Source organism: Manihot esculenta, chromosome 3 (assembly GCF_001659605.2).
Source record: "Manihot esculenta cultivar AM560-2 chromosome 3, M.esculenta_v8, whole genome shotgun sequence".
Lineage (NCBI taxonomy): Eukaryota > Viridiplantae > Streptophyta > Magnoliopsida > Malpighiales > Euphorbiaceae > Manihot > Manihot esculenta.
In genome coordinates, this window is record NC_035163.2 from 24,291,534 (window position 1) to 24,305,428 (window position 13,895).

General features: G+C 33.7%; 1 protein-coding gene across 2 annotated transcripts; it reads right to left on the bottom strand.

The window, feature by feature from the left end:
• Positions 1 to 1,836: 1,836 nt before the first annotated feature.
• On the bottom strand, positions 1,837 to 13,667 carry LOC110610864 (ubiquitin carboxyl-terminal hydrolase 14). Of its 2 annotated transcripts, XM_021750941.2 has the most exons (20): positions 13,274 to 13,666; positions 12,352 to 12,523; positions 11,618 to 11,730; positions 11,175 to 11,511; positions 9,891 to 9,985; positions 9,521 to 9,654; positions 9,387 to 9,443; positions 8,344 to 8,421; positions 7,838 to 7,892; positions 7,711 to 7,749; positions 6,925 to 7,005; positions 5,404 to 5,602; positions 5,272 to 5,329; positions 5,079 to 5,201; positions 4,864 to 4,952; positions 4,672 to 4,761; positions 2,838 to 3,008; positions 2,602 to 2,723; positions 2,352 to 2,484; positions 1,837 to 2,212 (listed from the first exon to the last, which is right to left on the bottom strand). In XM_021750941.2, the coding sequence occupies exons 1-20, from the start codon at positions 13,367 to 13,369 to the stop codon at positions 2,034 to 2,036; spliced, it is 2,421 nt and encodes an 806-aa protein (XP_021606633.1). In that variant the 5' UTR covers positions 13,370 to 13,666; the 3' UTR covers positions 1,837 to 2,033. The 2 variants fall into 2 exon arrangements, with proteins under 2 accessions (XP_021606633.1, XP_043810896.1); XM_043954961.1 differs by lacking the exon at positions 4,672 to 4,761 and having other exon boundaries at positions 13,274 to 13,667.
• Between the last annotated feature and the right edge of the window lie 228 nt (positions 13,668 to 13,895).

The window sequence follows — 13,895 nt, forward strand, 5'->3', positions numbered from 1 at the left end:
CTCGACTGCAAATCTGGAATTTGGCCAATGTGTTCTAATAAATTCAGAGAATTCACTTGCATTTATGTTTACATTTATATTGTTTAGTTCGAAAATAAAGAGAACCCGTAATTTCAAAGCCACAATGTCCAAAATTCGGAGCAGTAAAAAACTAATTTAAAAAATTAAGAAATCCTACATTAAAAACCCAAAGGAATGTCAAAAATAAAAACTAACTTTTTGTTGATTACTGGTGTTAATCTGTCAACTCCGAGGTTTGGAGACAAAATGTTGGTGGGTCAGGCGACGATCAGCGACAGCGAAGAAGATGGCTGGGCGATGGTCGAGTGGGAGAATGAGAAGTGGGTCGAATTTGGGTTGGAGATCGAAGTCGGATGTGGACTGACCATGGCTCGTTTTAAGGTTATGTATTATAGCTGCAAGTGATCAACTTATCAAGATCGCAAAAGCCTAAAGCACCAATTATAATCATGCAAGGAGAGTGAAGAGAGCACGAACTAAAACTGTGAGTTCTACATTTTTCATATTCACATTAGAATAACAATTTTAAATTGTTTCTCAGTATGTAGCTCCGCTTGTGAAACCATTAATTCAGACCCACAAGTCTCCTCGAATCAAGATAATCCACATTTCTAGGAAATTAAAACATAGACCTGACATTAAATGGGTTGCCTGCCTCTATACCAATTTAAAGAAATTATCATTATCTGGAGATTGACTTATTTTTACTTAGGATGGATTCTTCCTCGGAGATGCACCATGCAACGTGGATTTTGTAAAAATATATAATATATTTAAATAATTGTAGAAAACACGTGTATAAAATTGATTTTTATTATAATTTTAATACGATACAAATTTTATATGATTTTGAGACAATTTTAATTCAGTTTTTATTAAAGAATAAGATTAGGATAAAGAATTAAAATTTTTAAATAAAATTAAATTAATGTATCTCTTAACATTTCAATATAATTTTTTAATTCGATTTGAAATGTTCAAAAATCGTGCATATCTTTAATAATCAATAGTTGATAAGTTGATCAACAATTAATCAAGTGTTCACTTGGATCATTCAGTGCCGGGTAGGCCGTTCGAATTGGGTGACCTTGTCTGACCCCATTTGTGCTAAATACTCGATTCTATATGTTCTGGTTGCCGGCATTGATGTTTCTATATGAAAAAATATAAACGGGAGAAAGGTGGACACAAATCATTTCCCAAGTTTATACTAAATTACTAACTGTAATAATATATCAATTTCATTATTATTTGAAATTACTAATTTTACACTATTTATTTAATAATATGTCAATCAAACGCTGATTTTACATCATTGTTTTTTTTTATACAACCATACTTCTTGGATTTATCATAATAGTATCAAATACTGACTTTGATATACATGTAAGGTTATCAAATGAGGATTATTGACTTATTTGTAGATTTGAGTTTTTAAGCTGAAGCAATTTGAAAGCAAAAAAGTATACACTTTTCAAGGTGATGGAGATCACGTCCATCACGAGTGAAAGACTAATGATCATAGGAGTTATAAATACGCCCAACTCGAGTAAATTTGTCTATTCAAGTATTTGATTTGAAGAAAAAGAACATGTCCATACACCTAAAGTTCACGCGACCACCAAAACTAAGCTACCAATATCTTACCTGTCAAAAGATATCCAGACGAAGATTCCTCCACCTGCTCAACACTGCGCGTTTCATATTCTTTCATCTCAAGCATTTCCATATAAATAAATAAATAAATTTTCCCAAAAATGAGAATGCATATGCAGACCTAAGAGCGAGAGAAAGTAATGCGGGTGCAAAGCCGACTTTAGAAAGAGAACAAAATATTCAATCATGTTTATATGTGAAGTTGCAGACAGATGAGTCCAAAAGGTTGAGGTTGCTATTAAGAACTTTAATAAAGAGGATATAACACGAATCATCAGCTGCCGAGACGAAAATCAAAAATCAATGCTCTGATGTTAAACGTTTTCCTATCTACGGAATGAAAAGGTTTGCAAAATCTAGCTGTCAAGCCTCTCAAAGAAGTACAAATACCCCATATCCTTTGGTGGGTTTACAGAAGCTCCGACCTTGTTATCGTTGAAAATAACCCATCTTCCATTTTTAAAGACATGTGCAACATAATGGCCGCACTGTGTGGAAGTTCCAATGTGGCTCACTATTCCAAAAAGCCTATATCCTGCACAACCCACCATTTTTTTAAAATGGACGGCAGCGATATATAAGAACTACGGGAAGTAAAATAAGCCACAAAAGAAAGGATATAACAAACATACGATTAAAAACAACATAATCAATGACAGGGTCAATAGACTTACTCCCTCCTCCATCAGGTAGCCCAGAATCATCTGGGGTAGGTGAGATGCTTGATGTCGTGGCGTCCATATCAGATGAAATAGAAGCATTAGGATTGTTGAATATCCAATCTGTTGCTTTCTCAATGTCCCCAGCCTGAGAAATTTCGACATAGTTTCAAAAAGTTAAAGATTATAGCGATTTTATCTGTGACACAAAATAATCAACTGTAGTCCCATCTCCAAAAGAATGATAAGCTATAGAAATCTTTACCGATGCCTTCAATGCTTTTCGAGCTAGTTCTTCTTCAAAACCAAATGAAATCAAAGTATCAATTTTGGATTGGTCAACAACTTCAGTCCCCTGTGCCTCTTGAGAAATGGGAAGATCTATATCTGAGAAGACATGCTCATGTTAATTATTGCAACAAATTATTACTGCAGAGAGTCAATGGGAGGTAATTGCTTTCTGAGGTAATGAAAGCTCTAGTCAGGCAATAGCATAAATACCTGGGTCATCCATGTGAGCGAGTAACCAATTCATTGCCTCTTCTACTCCAGTGTTTAAGGTATTTATAGCAGCTTTCTCACAATGAAGATGGTTGAACCCCATTGAGACAAGCTGGGAAACAATATCCTCATTGGCCAGAAGCTTATTTGAATCAGCCTCACCATCAGGTACTGTGCAGTATATAACATATAAGAAGAAAATCATAAACACCTTCATAAAAAGAAGATAAAAAGTAAGAGAGCAACCATATAACACCATTTAAAGGGAGCACAACCAAAGTACCTGTGCTGCACATGATATAGACAACACCAAAACAGTTCACAAGACTAGAATTCAGACATATAACAAAAATTCATAAGTGAATATACAAAGATGCTTAAAGGAGCAGGAAACTCCAGTTTCTCACAGAAATGTAAAGATCCCATACAGAACAACAATGCACCAGCAGTAGATAACTCACCAATGGCAACTCAAGTAAAAGTCTCGGTCTCATACTGCATTGGACATAATCAACACAGCTGATACACAAGTTTTTCAATCAACTCACAAGGTAAAACAAGGTTTTGAAGGTCATAATAATAACTGAGAATATGGCACAAGCTCAGCAGAGCTAAATGAGGCCAATAATAAAAATAAGGGGAAAGTACAAAAAAGTCCCACTTATTCATAATACTACGCATTAGCAAATGACAGCAATTTCCAAACATAGTCATGAAATACTAATATGGCAAGCAAAATATAATTTTTTAATTAACATTTTTAGTTAAGAAAAATAAATAGTACTGTTATTGGATTGAATTTTCCTTTTTCAATTTCTTTTTTTATGTCTCTTAATTAAAATATTAATTAAAAATAATTTTTCGCTTGCCAGTGTTTTCTGACAGCATCTTGAAATTGTCCACAAGGTATTACTTGGTCATAATTTGAACCACAAATCCTGGAGTGAAAGTGAGTGAAACCAGACCCTTTTTTTTTACTTTTTCCTAAAAAGAATGTATGCAATCACATCAAACAAACAAACAGAAATTCAGATAACTCATTCTACAGTAACTATAACAACCCACCAATACCCTGTTGGATGGCAGGGAGAGGTAAAGAAAAGGTTGAGGGATAGGAGTTGAACTTTATATGGAAGTTCAAAAAAGCTGGAAACATAAAAATGAGGGATGATGTTATCCCTTCAAAATCCACTTTGCTTTCCTACCAAAATTGAGAGAAAAGAGTTATTCATCCATCAAGATTAAAAAAATATATATATGACTATTCTACCCTTACTTAATACTTAAAATCCTTTCCCATCTCTTGAAACTTTCCACACATGGATTAAAATTATCCTTTCCTATTCAACAAAAATTCCCAACAAAGTGCCAATGACAGTGGTTGTAAGGTCAAATAAGACAAGTTCAAGCGACTCATTAGAGTTGCACCCATGGAATATCATCTTGTCGCGAACAGAGGATAGAATTGATGGTCATGGCAAGATACACACCAGTGAGAAACCATAATTTGATAGAAGTTTTATCATTACACAAAATATACACTAATAGTGTCCCACAAATGCAGGCTCCACCCTTCACCACTCCCTCCTCCCCCCCCCCCCTCCCACACACACAAAAGAAAAGAAAAAAAAAACACTATCCTTACCCATTCCAAAAAAAAAAAACTCTCTCTCTCCGCCGCATATTAATGGTTGCTGCACAGACAACCATGGCTCAATATTATTCTATAATTTGGGAGAGTTGTCATAATTATGGCACAGAAACCTTTCCTTCATCTATTTTGAATAGAAAATAGTAACCAATGAATTCAGCAATTCTAGAAGGCAACACATACCACCATCTGGCAACAACTCCTCCCCTGCTTGAAGGCCTCTGCTTCGCATGTGACTGATATCTATTATATCAGGGACATCTATATATACATCTGGATGAGGAAATGCATGAACATTAACAGCAACTCGATACAGTACCAATTTAGGACAACCAATGAACTGCAAGGAAAATAATCAATTTACAAAATTTTTACCAAGTTTTTTCGGCACCCAGCCTTCCTCCATGACAAATTTCCTCATGTGCAACACCAAATAATCAGGGAATGAAGTTAGGCCAGCAGACCTGCAGAGGGTTTTAAATGCAAATCAGTTTATTTCCAGATACTCTCACTTGCAATTGAGAACCCAAAAAAACAAAAGACATTGCAACTGAACCAAATCAGAGCCCCAGCACCATCACAGAGCTTACTTTTGTGCTGTTGTCTTGGCCTTCAAGGCAGTGCTATAAAAATCCTGTATTTGCTCTGGAGCTGAAAAGCTTGCAAGGCAAGCCTCTAGAGGTACCCTGGGGCGTACAATTTCCTCACTGGATCTGTCAGAAGTAAATATGCTCAGCAATAACTCTGACTACTAATATGGAACCAAATAATAATTGCACTTACACATCTTTCCCTTCTGAAATCTCTCCTGCTTTCAATTTTTGGAAGGCTTCAAGTTCATCTAAATTTGCACCACTAAATAAGCATATAAAACTCCAAAAATTTCCCAGAAAAGAAAAGAGTGAATAAATATACCTTTATTAGTAGCTTCATGCAACGGAATATTCAAAGAAAGAATATAGTCAAGCCTTCTGTTATAAGCAACCTTTCCAGATGAACACAAGATACGCTCCTCGATACCAAACTTAAAGCTCCTCGAAGGATCTAATGTAGGTTTCCCACCATTAGCACGTTCAACTTGATCAAGAAAATGTAGGAAGAATTCCAATGCATCCTATACAAAAGTGATGTAAATATTTACCAAAGCAATTCCTTGATAACAATGGTTGTATGTTTTATACCCTACCTAATGATGCCACTACAACTGTACCACAACCATGCCAGTACCTTACACAATTCCAAACATTTAATTACTTGAACCATTGAAATGAAACCACCCTCTCTTTCCCAACTATCATAAGCACTAAGCAGTGGTTCAGGCCACAGCATAAAATGGAATAGTTTCCTACAGTTCAACATCTTTTTCTTATTGTCTTGTAATTAAGGAATAACAGGAAACTTCAATGTGCGCATTGATATGATATCAAATAAAACCATAAACTTAATTAAATTATATAATAAGTCATTTATTTCTCTTAATTTCATTTAACAAAAAAAAAGAAACAGAAATATGTGTGCCCCCATCCAAATAGTGACAAACCCAGAAAAAAAAAAGGAGTCAACAGATAAAAAGTAATAGTAAATATTAGTAAAAATATAATAAATACCTTACTATCAGACTCGACAAGATCTAATATCATGAAAACTATTAAGAATTACACCTTTATTAATGCTATCAAATATATCTATCATTATAAAAATAACTAAACAGTCATTCATCAATTGATTAAATATGTGGCTTTCATTGCTGAGGAAATTATTCCAGGAACTATGAAATTACAGGATATTTGAATGTGCTTGACTTTTTTTCCCCATTTCAAGTCCATCCCCAGCATTGACATGATATCAAATAATAACATAAAATTATAAAATTATAGTGTCATTTATTCCTTTTAACTTTATACGGAGACAAGTGGGAGATCAAAACATATTTTTTGGACTCTGGGGTAAACATAAAAATAAATAATAAATATTACTACAATTATGAAAAATATAATATTCATATCTTATAATGGAACTCAACGAGATATAATATCCTACAAACTATTAAAAATTGCATTATTAATAATGCTATCAAATAATCTCTCTTCATAAAAATAACTAAAGAATAATTCATCACCAGATCACATATTGAGGATGCACAATTTTGTGTTATAGAAGTTCATTGTTGTGCAAGTTTGTTCCACAATTGGCAACAGATAGAATAAGAGCAAGTTTTAAAAGCCAATTAACATATGAATAGACAAACAGTTTAAAGAAAAAAAGAAAAGAAAAATAAATAAATGAATAAGCATTCTGTCACTGCCTAAAAAAAAAGAACAGAAGAATAAAGGTTGGGTGTATTTCATATAGCTTAAAGTAAAAAATTGATCCACATATACAAGAAGCAACCAAATTATGAGTTTATGTTGAAATTTTAGTATTATACGAATGTACCTGTTGCCTCATAGAAGAAAAATCAGGATGGCTGGCAGCAATAACTGACTTGAACATACGAGGAGGTATTCCTTCCTGTTTCTAATGTTTGAAGAAAATGGACCAAAGAAAAGGGGAAAAAGCTCATCAAATAGGGGAAAGAAATGCATATTGATTAAAAGAAAAGTATAACTAGACTGTATATAAAATAACAAATGAGGAGCGGAACATTTGAATGGACAAAAAGAATACATTCCCTATTACCCATATATTATTATTTTATTATAAATGAAGGGCTAACTACCTCAAACCTAAATGATTGCTAAAGTAATGCAACTTATCTTTGTTTAGAATTGGTTACTCATTGTCGTTTCAGATGCTATTAAGAAAAGCACCATCTTCAATTGGTTGATTAGAGTCTATTAAAAATGGCTTTAAGTTCAATTTAACATGTTTATTCATGAGAATCAAAAAGGTAGCTTCAAACAACAGATCCCAACAGCATCTAGAAGATTGATCTTTCAAAAAGCAAGTTTCAATCTCAATCTAAAATAAAAGCACATGCCAAGTGACCAGTTGATATAAAACTAGCAGAAGTATTTAGAAATACTAAAAAGCCACTAGCACAATATGCTAAGACTTTCAGTAGGTATGAAATATGTTAATTTCAAGGATTAAACCCATGCAAGACAAAAGACTAGAGGTTCCAATAAAATCATATTGGATTATTCATCAGAAACCCCAGTATGCAATTTAAATAAACTACAGAAGCAGCAACTGGACAAAGAATTCAGGCAGAAAGCTTACAGAGCTTGTTGAGGTTGCAGCATTTGCATTATCATCTTTCTGGATGATACATAAAAGAAAAAATGTAAGCTATCAGAAAAAAAGAGGGCACATTTCTAAGGGCATCACATTGCACCAATTTCTATACCTCCATTGCTGGCACCGAGTATTTACCAGATAGCATACCATGTGCCAGCTTGGTTCTGCCATACAAAAACACAACGTGTGTTGATAAACATGATTGATGCATATCAGCAAAGCAATTATAATAACATTGAGAATAAATTATTTAGTTCCTGTCTAATTAAGAGGATAATTTACTGTTTTAAGAGATTAGAGGGGAAAATAAATTAAAAGAGAGTGAGAGAAGAATATAAAAGCTACCTGCACACAACGGCATAAGAAAATAAAAGCCACAACAGTGCAGGAAAACATTAGAGACAAGAAAAAAAGGCTTCCCATTATTAACAAAGGATATGCACAAAAATTAGGCAATCTATATGTATCAATAGATAGAACTTAATCTTGGTCATAAGATTAGAGATGTAGTGTGCTGAATTGGCTTTGTTGTTAACCAAAAAAAAAAAGAACATAGTCATCTCCAAGAAGTTTGCATGAGAAACTTTAGCAATATCAACCTTGCAAATTACTTACAATTGCATATTTAAGTCTACAGTTGGATCAGCAGGAGCCAACTCAAATGCCTCTTTCAAGCTCAGGTTCATATAGTATCTGATAAAAATAACACAAAAAACAATGAGCAGAAATAAATAAACTATCAATGATCTCTTAGAGTCATGGTTTTTGGAGTATGGGGGGACCGTTACCCGTTACCCCGTTATACAATGGTCCCCTGAGTTGCAGGCGTAACGGCCATTACTGACTGCGAAGTTACAGTAATGGCTGTTACCAATAATTGAAATACTTTTATATCCTTCCTCTTTTGCCCCTATTCCATTTCTATCAGTTTCCACACTTTTCAACAGCTTGAAAGGCAATATTTTTCAAGTTTTCTCTTTCAAATTCCAAACTTTCCTGCATATTTCTCGTACAAGCTTAGATCAATCATAAACTATTGCATTTTCGAGCTTATTTCTTCCAAAATATTCAACCATAAACTATTGCATTTTCGAGCTTATTTCTTCCAAAATATTAGTTAAATTTTTTGTATCTTTGTTTTCAATTGCTCTATTTTTCCTTTTTTATTTTTTTTTCTTGTGAATTAAGGTGTTAGTTTTGAGTTAAAAATTGTACTTTAAACTATTAGTTTAATCAAGCTATAAAGATTGCATGAGAGTTTCTCTTATTTTAAACTATATGATGCTTAATTTAAGTTAAATAGTCTACATTTGATGTATTTATGGTTATTATGCATTTGTATACATTGTTCTAAATTAAATCTAATCAATATCATTTCATTTTATAAACTTTATCAATTGATTTGAAAATTTTGCGTAGTGCCATGCCGTTACAGTTAGGTTACAGCCATTACAGCCCTATTTCCATTATATGTGACTACGAACGCGGCTGCGACCACGGTTTAAAACCATGCCTAGAGTGATTAATATCTAACTAAAAATGCACATAACGGTAAATATATATGAAGAAAAGCATATGTCCATGCCTATGCAACATCTACATGCATGTAATTGTATCCTAATGCAATTTCTAGGCATATACATAAAAAGACAACTAACCGTGAACAGAAAGAACGTGTTGAGAACACAACTTGCATTGTAGCTGCCATGTAGCAACTGTGAAAAAACAAAATTAGGAAACAAAAGGAAGTCAAATAAATGCACTGTTCACACTTTACAAAAGCCAATATTACCTGTTTCCAAGATTCACAAGCCCTGTATAACCAGGTCCAAAAATTGGTTCCAGTTCCTCTCCACTTTCTTGAATTCGATTCCAGTCAAAGTTGATATTCTGGTCGAGTTCCCTTTCAGCAGTTGTCATTTCAGTCTGCAAACAAGCACATCATGCGAAGTTTACAGTCAAATCTGAATCATAAAATGATGAAAGCATAAAAGTCAAATATGTGCAAAGGTCACATCAAGGAAGGGCAAAAGTTCTAGAAATTTCATGAATTTATATTAAAATTTTAAGATAACTTTAGAAGGGAGGAAAAACACCCTCTTTTTTTATGACATTTGAAAATGCACTACAGAAAAAAGCACATTTTCATAGAGATGACTGACCTTCTGTAGTGATGAAAAATCAATGCCAAAAAATGCCAGATGTTGTGATAAAAGTGGGTCCAAAACACTTTCATCTTCTGGATAGGAGAAAACATCTGAGCTGCCACAATAAGTTACTCATGGTAAGTTCTGAGAACATACAAAACAGATTCCCCAGGAAAAGGTAAACAAAAACTAGTAACAACATCAAACATCAAACTACTAAAGGCTAGTTCAATCTGTTCTCTTCAAGTTGAAAAGACCGTGGAAGCAAACAAGAACTAGTAAGGATATCAAATATCAAAATATTAAAGGATTGTTTTATCTATTTTCTTCAAGTTGAAAAGACTGTGCGTCAATGAGAGCTTATTAAACTTGGGAGTCAGGGAGCAAAACTCCAAGGTTTTCTCAACTTAATCACAACATCTCAAATCTCACATATCCCATCTAATTCCAGGTTTCATGTGTTTCCCTTGGTTAAAGAAGAGGATTCCCCAAATTAATCAATTTAACAGAATAAAGTGGGTATGCAAAATTAACCATCACAACCTAGATCAAATTATTGAATTCTATTTCTTTAAGAATTCCAATTCCTTGTTTTTTCTGTCACCATATTTAATGGTTTAGCAAATGTACTTGGTGATTATTATCTATCAGATACCTAAAATGTAAGTCTTCATACTGCCAAACTACACAGCCAGAAAGTCCATCAATTACTCCTTTCAAACTATTAAAGGCAAAATATCTAATAAACAGTGACGAAATTTCCAGCTCATCACATGGAGATCTATACAAGTTTTTCATGGAGGCAAATCATCATTCAAACAGGACAGGACAAAATCTATGCCAACCTGAAGGACTAAGATTTACATGCTGTCAAAACCTTCTGGATTATCAAACAATGATTAAGAATTTCCATTTTCTCAAGCTCCATCAATAGGCATGCAAAACTGTCTACATATAAATGCTACAGACCCATTTATTTTGTTAGATTGTTCAACATATATCACAATCATTCTGTCAAGACTCATCTCATGGAGGAGGATCAAACCATACACCTATTACCAAATTGAAAGATCCATATGATCATTTTTCAGTATAAAGTACGCTTTAGTATCTAACTCCTTTTTACTTAATAAACTAATAATATCCTTTGGCTAGTGCTTCATACTTAATTACACCACAAATTCACAGTTCATTATTGTCATCCAGAAATTTCACCAGATTTTTACAACCAGCACCATTAAGCAAATGACTGAAAAAAAATCACAAATTTCACTTCCTCCTAGTGCAAGGTGGCATTACCTGCTGCATCCAGATCAGCAGTAATTGTCCCAAGTTTTACAGCAAGAGGGTATTTCGTCTCCTTGTAATGTTCAATGGCATGGTTATTTCCACCACTTCCATCCCAATTCTTCCTTCCACAAAGGATCATTCCATCAGTGAGATTCAACCACAAATTCTCTTTTTTCTCACACTTTGCACATTTCCAGCCTGATGGAGGAACAGTAACACCATTGTCAATCTGTTGTAGATTCATTGCATATGCACTAATTTGCTTCTTATCAGCTGTCCAAGCAGCCAGCTGTCCCTTCCGTTCTTCACCTTCAGCCATCAAAATGGCATCAACTGCCAACCTTACCTGATTTGAAAGAAACTTAATAAAGTCTCATTTGAGGTCTTGAATTCTTTTTTTTTTCAAATTAAGAAGTTTGAAATGAACAAAATAAAGTATAAGAAGCATCAACCTTCTCTGGCAACTCTACAGAAGGAAAAGGAAAAGTAACATAATCAGGCAATATCACTATATTGTGCGTTTCTTCATATTCAGGTTCATTGTTGTCAAATCCTCCATCAACACCTAGAAAACAAAAAATGCACGTTAAAGTATATCTCTGCTAGCTAATGATTACAGGAAACTACTGGACATAAGAGTCAGAAAAAATTCTTGGGATGTAAATAGCAAAATACAGATGAAGCGGGTCATGGGGTAGACTAGGTAATATTCAAATTACACTCACTGGAATTTCCTTTATTCTGCACTGATTTTTCACAGCATCAAGTGAGAAAAGTAGGGGGATGTGGTAGTCACAGATATATATGGAGGAACCACATCTAACAGAAAAAAACCTAAATTACTTAGCTATGGGCCTTTCATATAAGATTACTCTAAATAATCATTTGCTATGTGTTGAGTAGAGAACAAAACTCAAACAATCAGCCTTAGCAAGCAAGCTTACCAATAATATTGATTATTCTACATGCATAATGCAGCTTGTAGTTAAGTATGAACATCAGTCAATTCATATGATTTCTCATTAGAATAGTCCACCCAGTCGTAAATGCTAAATATCAAGACAAGTAACTGGAGCAAGAGAAACATGAAATTACAAAAGCATACTTCATCATAAATAGGAAAGATTTCAAAGTGCCAGAATGCTTCATTAAACATCAATGTAGACCATAATCAATATTTAACTACCTATAGCCAACAAAGTCGGTTTTTTTGAAGGTCTATCTTCAGGAACCAATTTTTTTGTTTGCTTTATGTGCAAATAAACTGAGTTTCCAGTCTTCTCATAGTTCCAACCAACACAATCCTTTCCAAATGCGAGAAATGTGTTCATGTCGACAAACAATCCACCTTCTGATCTCTGCAAATAATCACAAATTCAGAGATTACATTGCATTAGAATGAAAGTAAGAAAGAACCTTACATTGGGAGTAGACCAAGAAGACGAGAGTATAACACAAAAACCAGCAGTTTTACTTCTTTCAACATACCGAAAGAGCTAGCTATAAGTTGAATTCAACCAATTACTCATATAAAACACATATCTGAAATCAAATCACATGACGTATGCATTCTAATAGATATATTAATTATGTGATTTCTATCACATATTTGGCCAATAACACTAATAGAAGAAATAGTAAAATATAACCAAACAAATACCTTCAATCTAGATCTAATGAAAAGCAAGTGAAGCTTAGCAAATAAATTAACAAAATGGAAAACCAATAAAGCAAATTTTATTGCTGTTGACAACTGATAAACCTTGAATTAGTCCTACCAGTTTTCCCCCAAAAATCACGCATAAAACATAGAAAATGAACGCAAAAAATTTACAAGAAGACAAACAAGCCACAGTATTCATCAACAAGGATGAAGATTTAGTTAAAGAAAGTCTAACTGAAGCAAGTGGAACAGCAAAATTCTTTTATCACCTCAATTTACCTTCATTTCCAACGAAACAAACAAACAAAAAAAAAAGCGAAACAAAACTTCAAAAATACAAATTTCAATAACACTAAACGAAGAGATTTCAGTAAGCCATACACTTCCATTTTCGCTACTAATTTCTGGATAAACCACAGAGAAAATAAAATGCAAGGACGATTACCGGAGTGTCAAATGAGATGCAACATTCGTGCTTGTAGATGCGATTGGTAGGTTCCGGAATCCGAACTCGAGAGAGATTGGATCGGAGCAGGTCCATAGGGTTTATGTATCTAAAACGCCGAAACTCGTCGCGTCCTTTGGGTTGGGAGAGATTTGAAAGAAAGAGAAAAAAAGAATTTATGCTTTAGGAAAAAGAAAAAGCAAATGCAAAGCCGAGAAGAGAGAGAAGGCTATTTTTGAAGCAAGTCTTTGGGGCGTCAAGGTCCAAGCAAGAGCAAGCACGGTTCAATCCTCTGCGACTCTCTATGTAGCAGAATGTAAACGACGACTCCGCTTCTATACGACTACAATTTACAATACCCCAGGGCTTAAATTTCACGTCTCTGTTTTTTGAAACTTCTTCTCTATCAAAAAATAAATAAATAAAATAAAACTTTTAAATATCTTGCCTCGACCAGTCCACTTTATACTTCTGAAAATTTTTGATAAATTTCTAAATCAGCCCTTAAACTTTTCAACAAAGTCTAAATAAACCAAATTTAAATTTTTTAGTTAAATCAAACTCTAAACTTTACATTTAAATTCAAATAACTACTCATCTAATAAAATAATTTTTAATAATA

Excerpts from the sequence above, each read along its gene's own strand:
- LOC110610864 (XM_021750941.2), bottom strand. The coding sequence starts at position 13,369 with ATGGACCTGCTCCGATCCAATCTCTCTCGAGTTCGGATTCCGGAACCT. Across the intron at positions 9,444-9,520 it reads CTTGTGAATCTTGGAAACAG|TTGCTACATGGCAGCTACAA; the intron begins GTAATATTGGCT and ends GTTTTTTCACAG. Across the intron at positions 2,724-2,837 it reads CGCTCACATGGATGACCCAG|ATATAGATCTTCCCATTTCT; the intron begins GTATTTATGCTA and ends ATGTCTTCTCAG.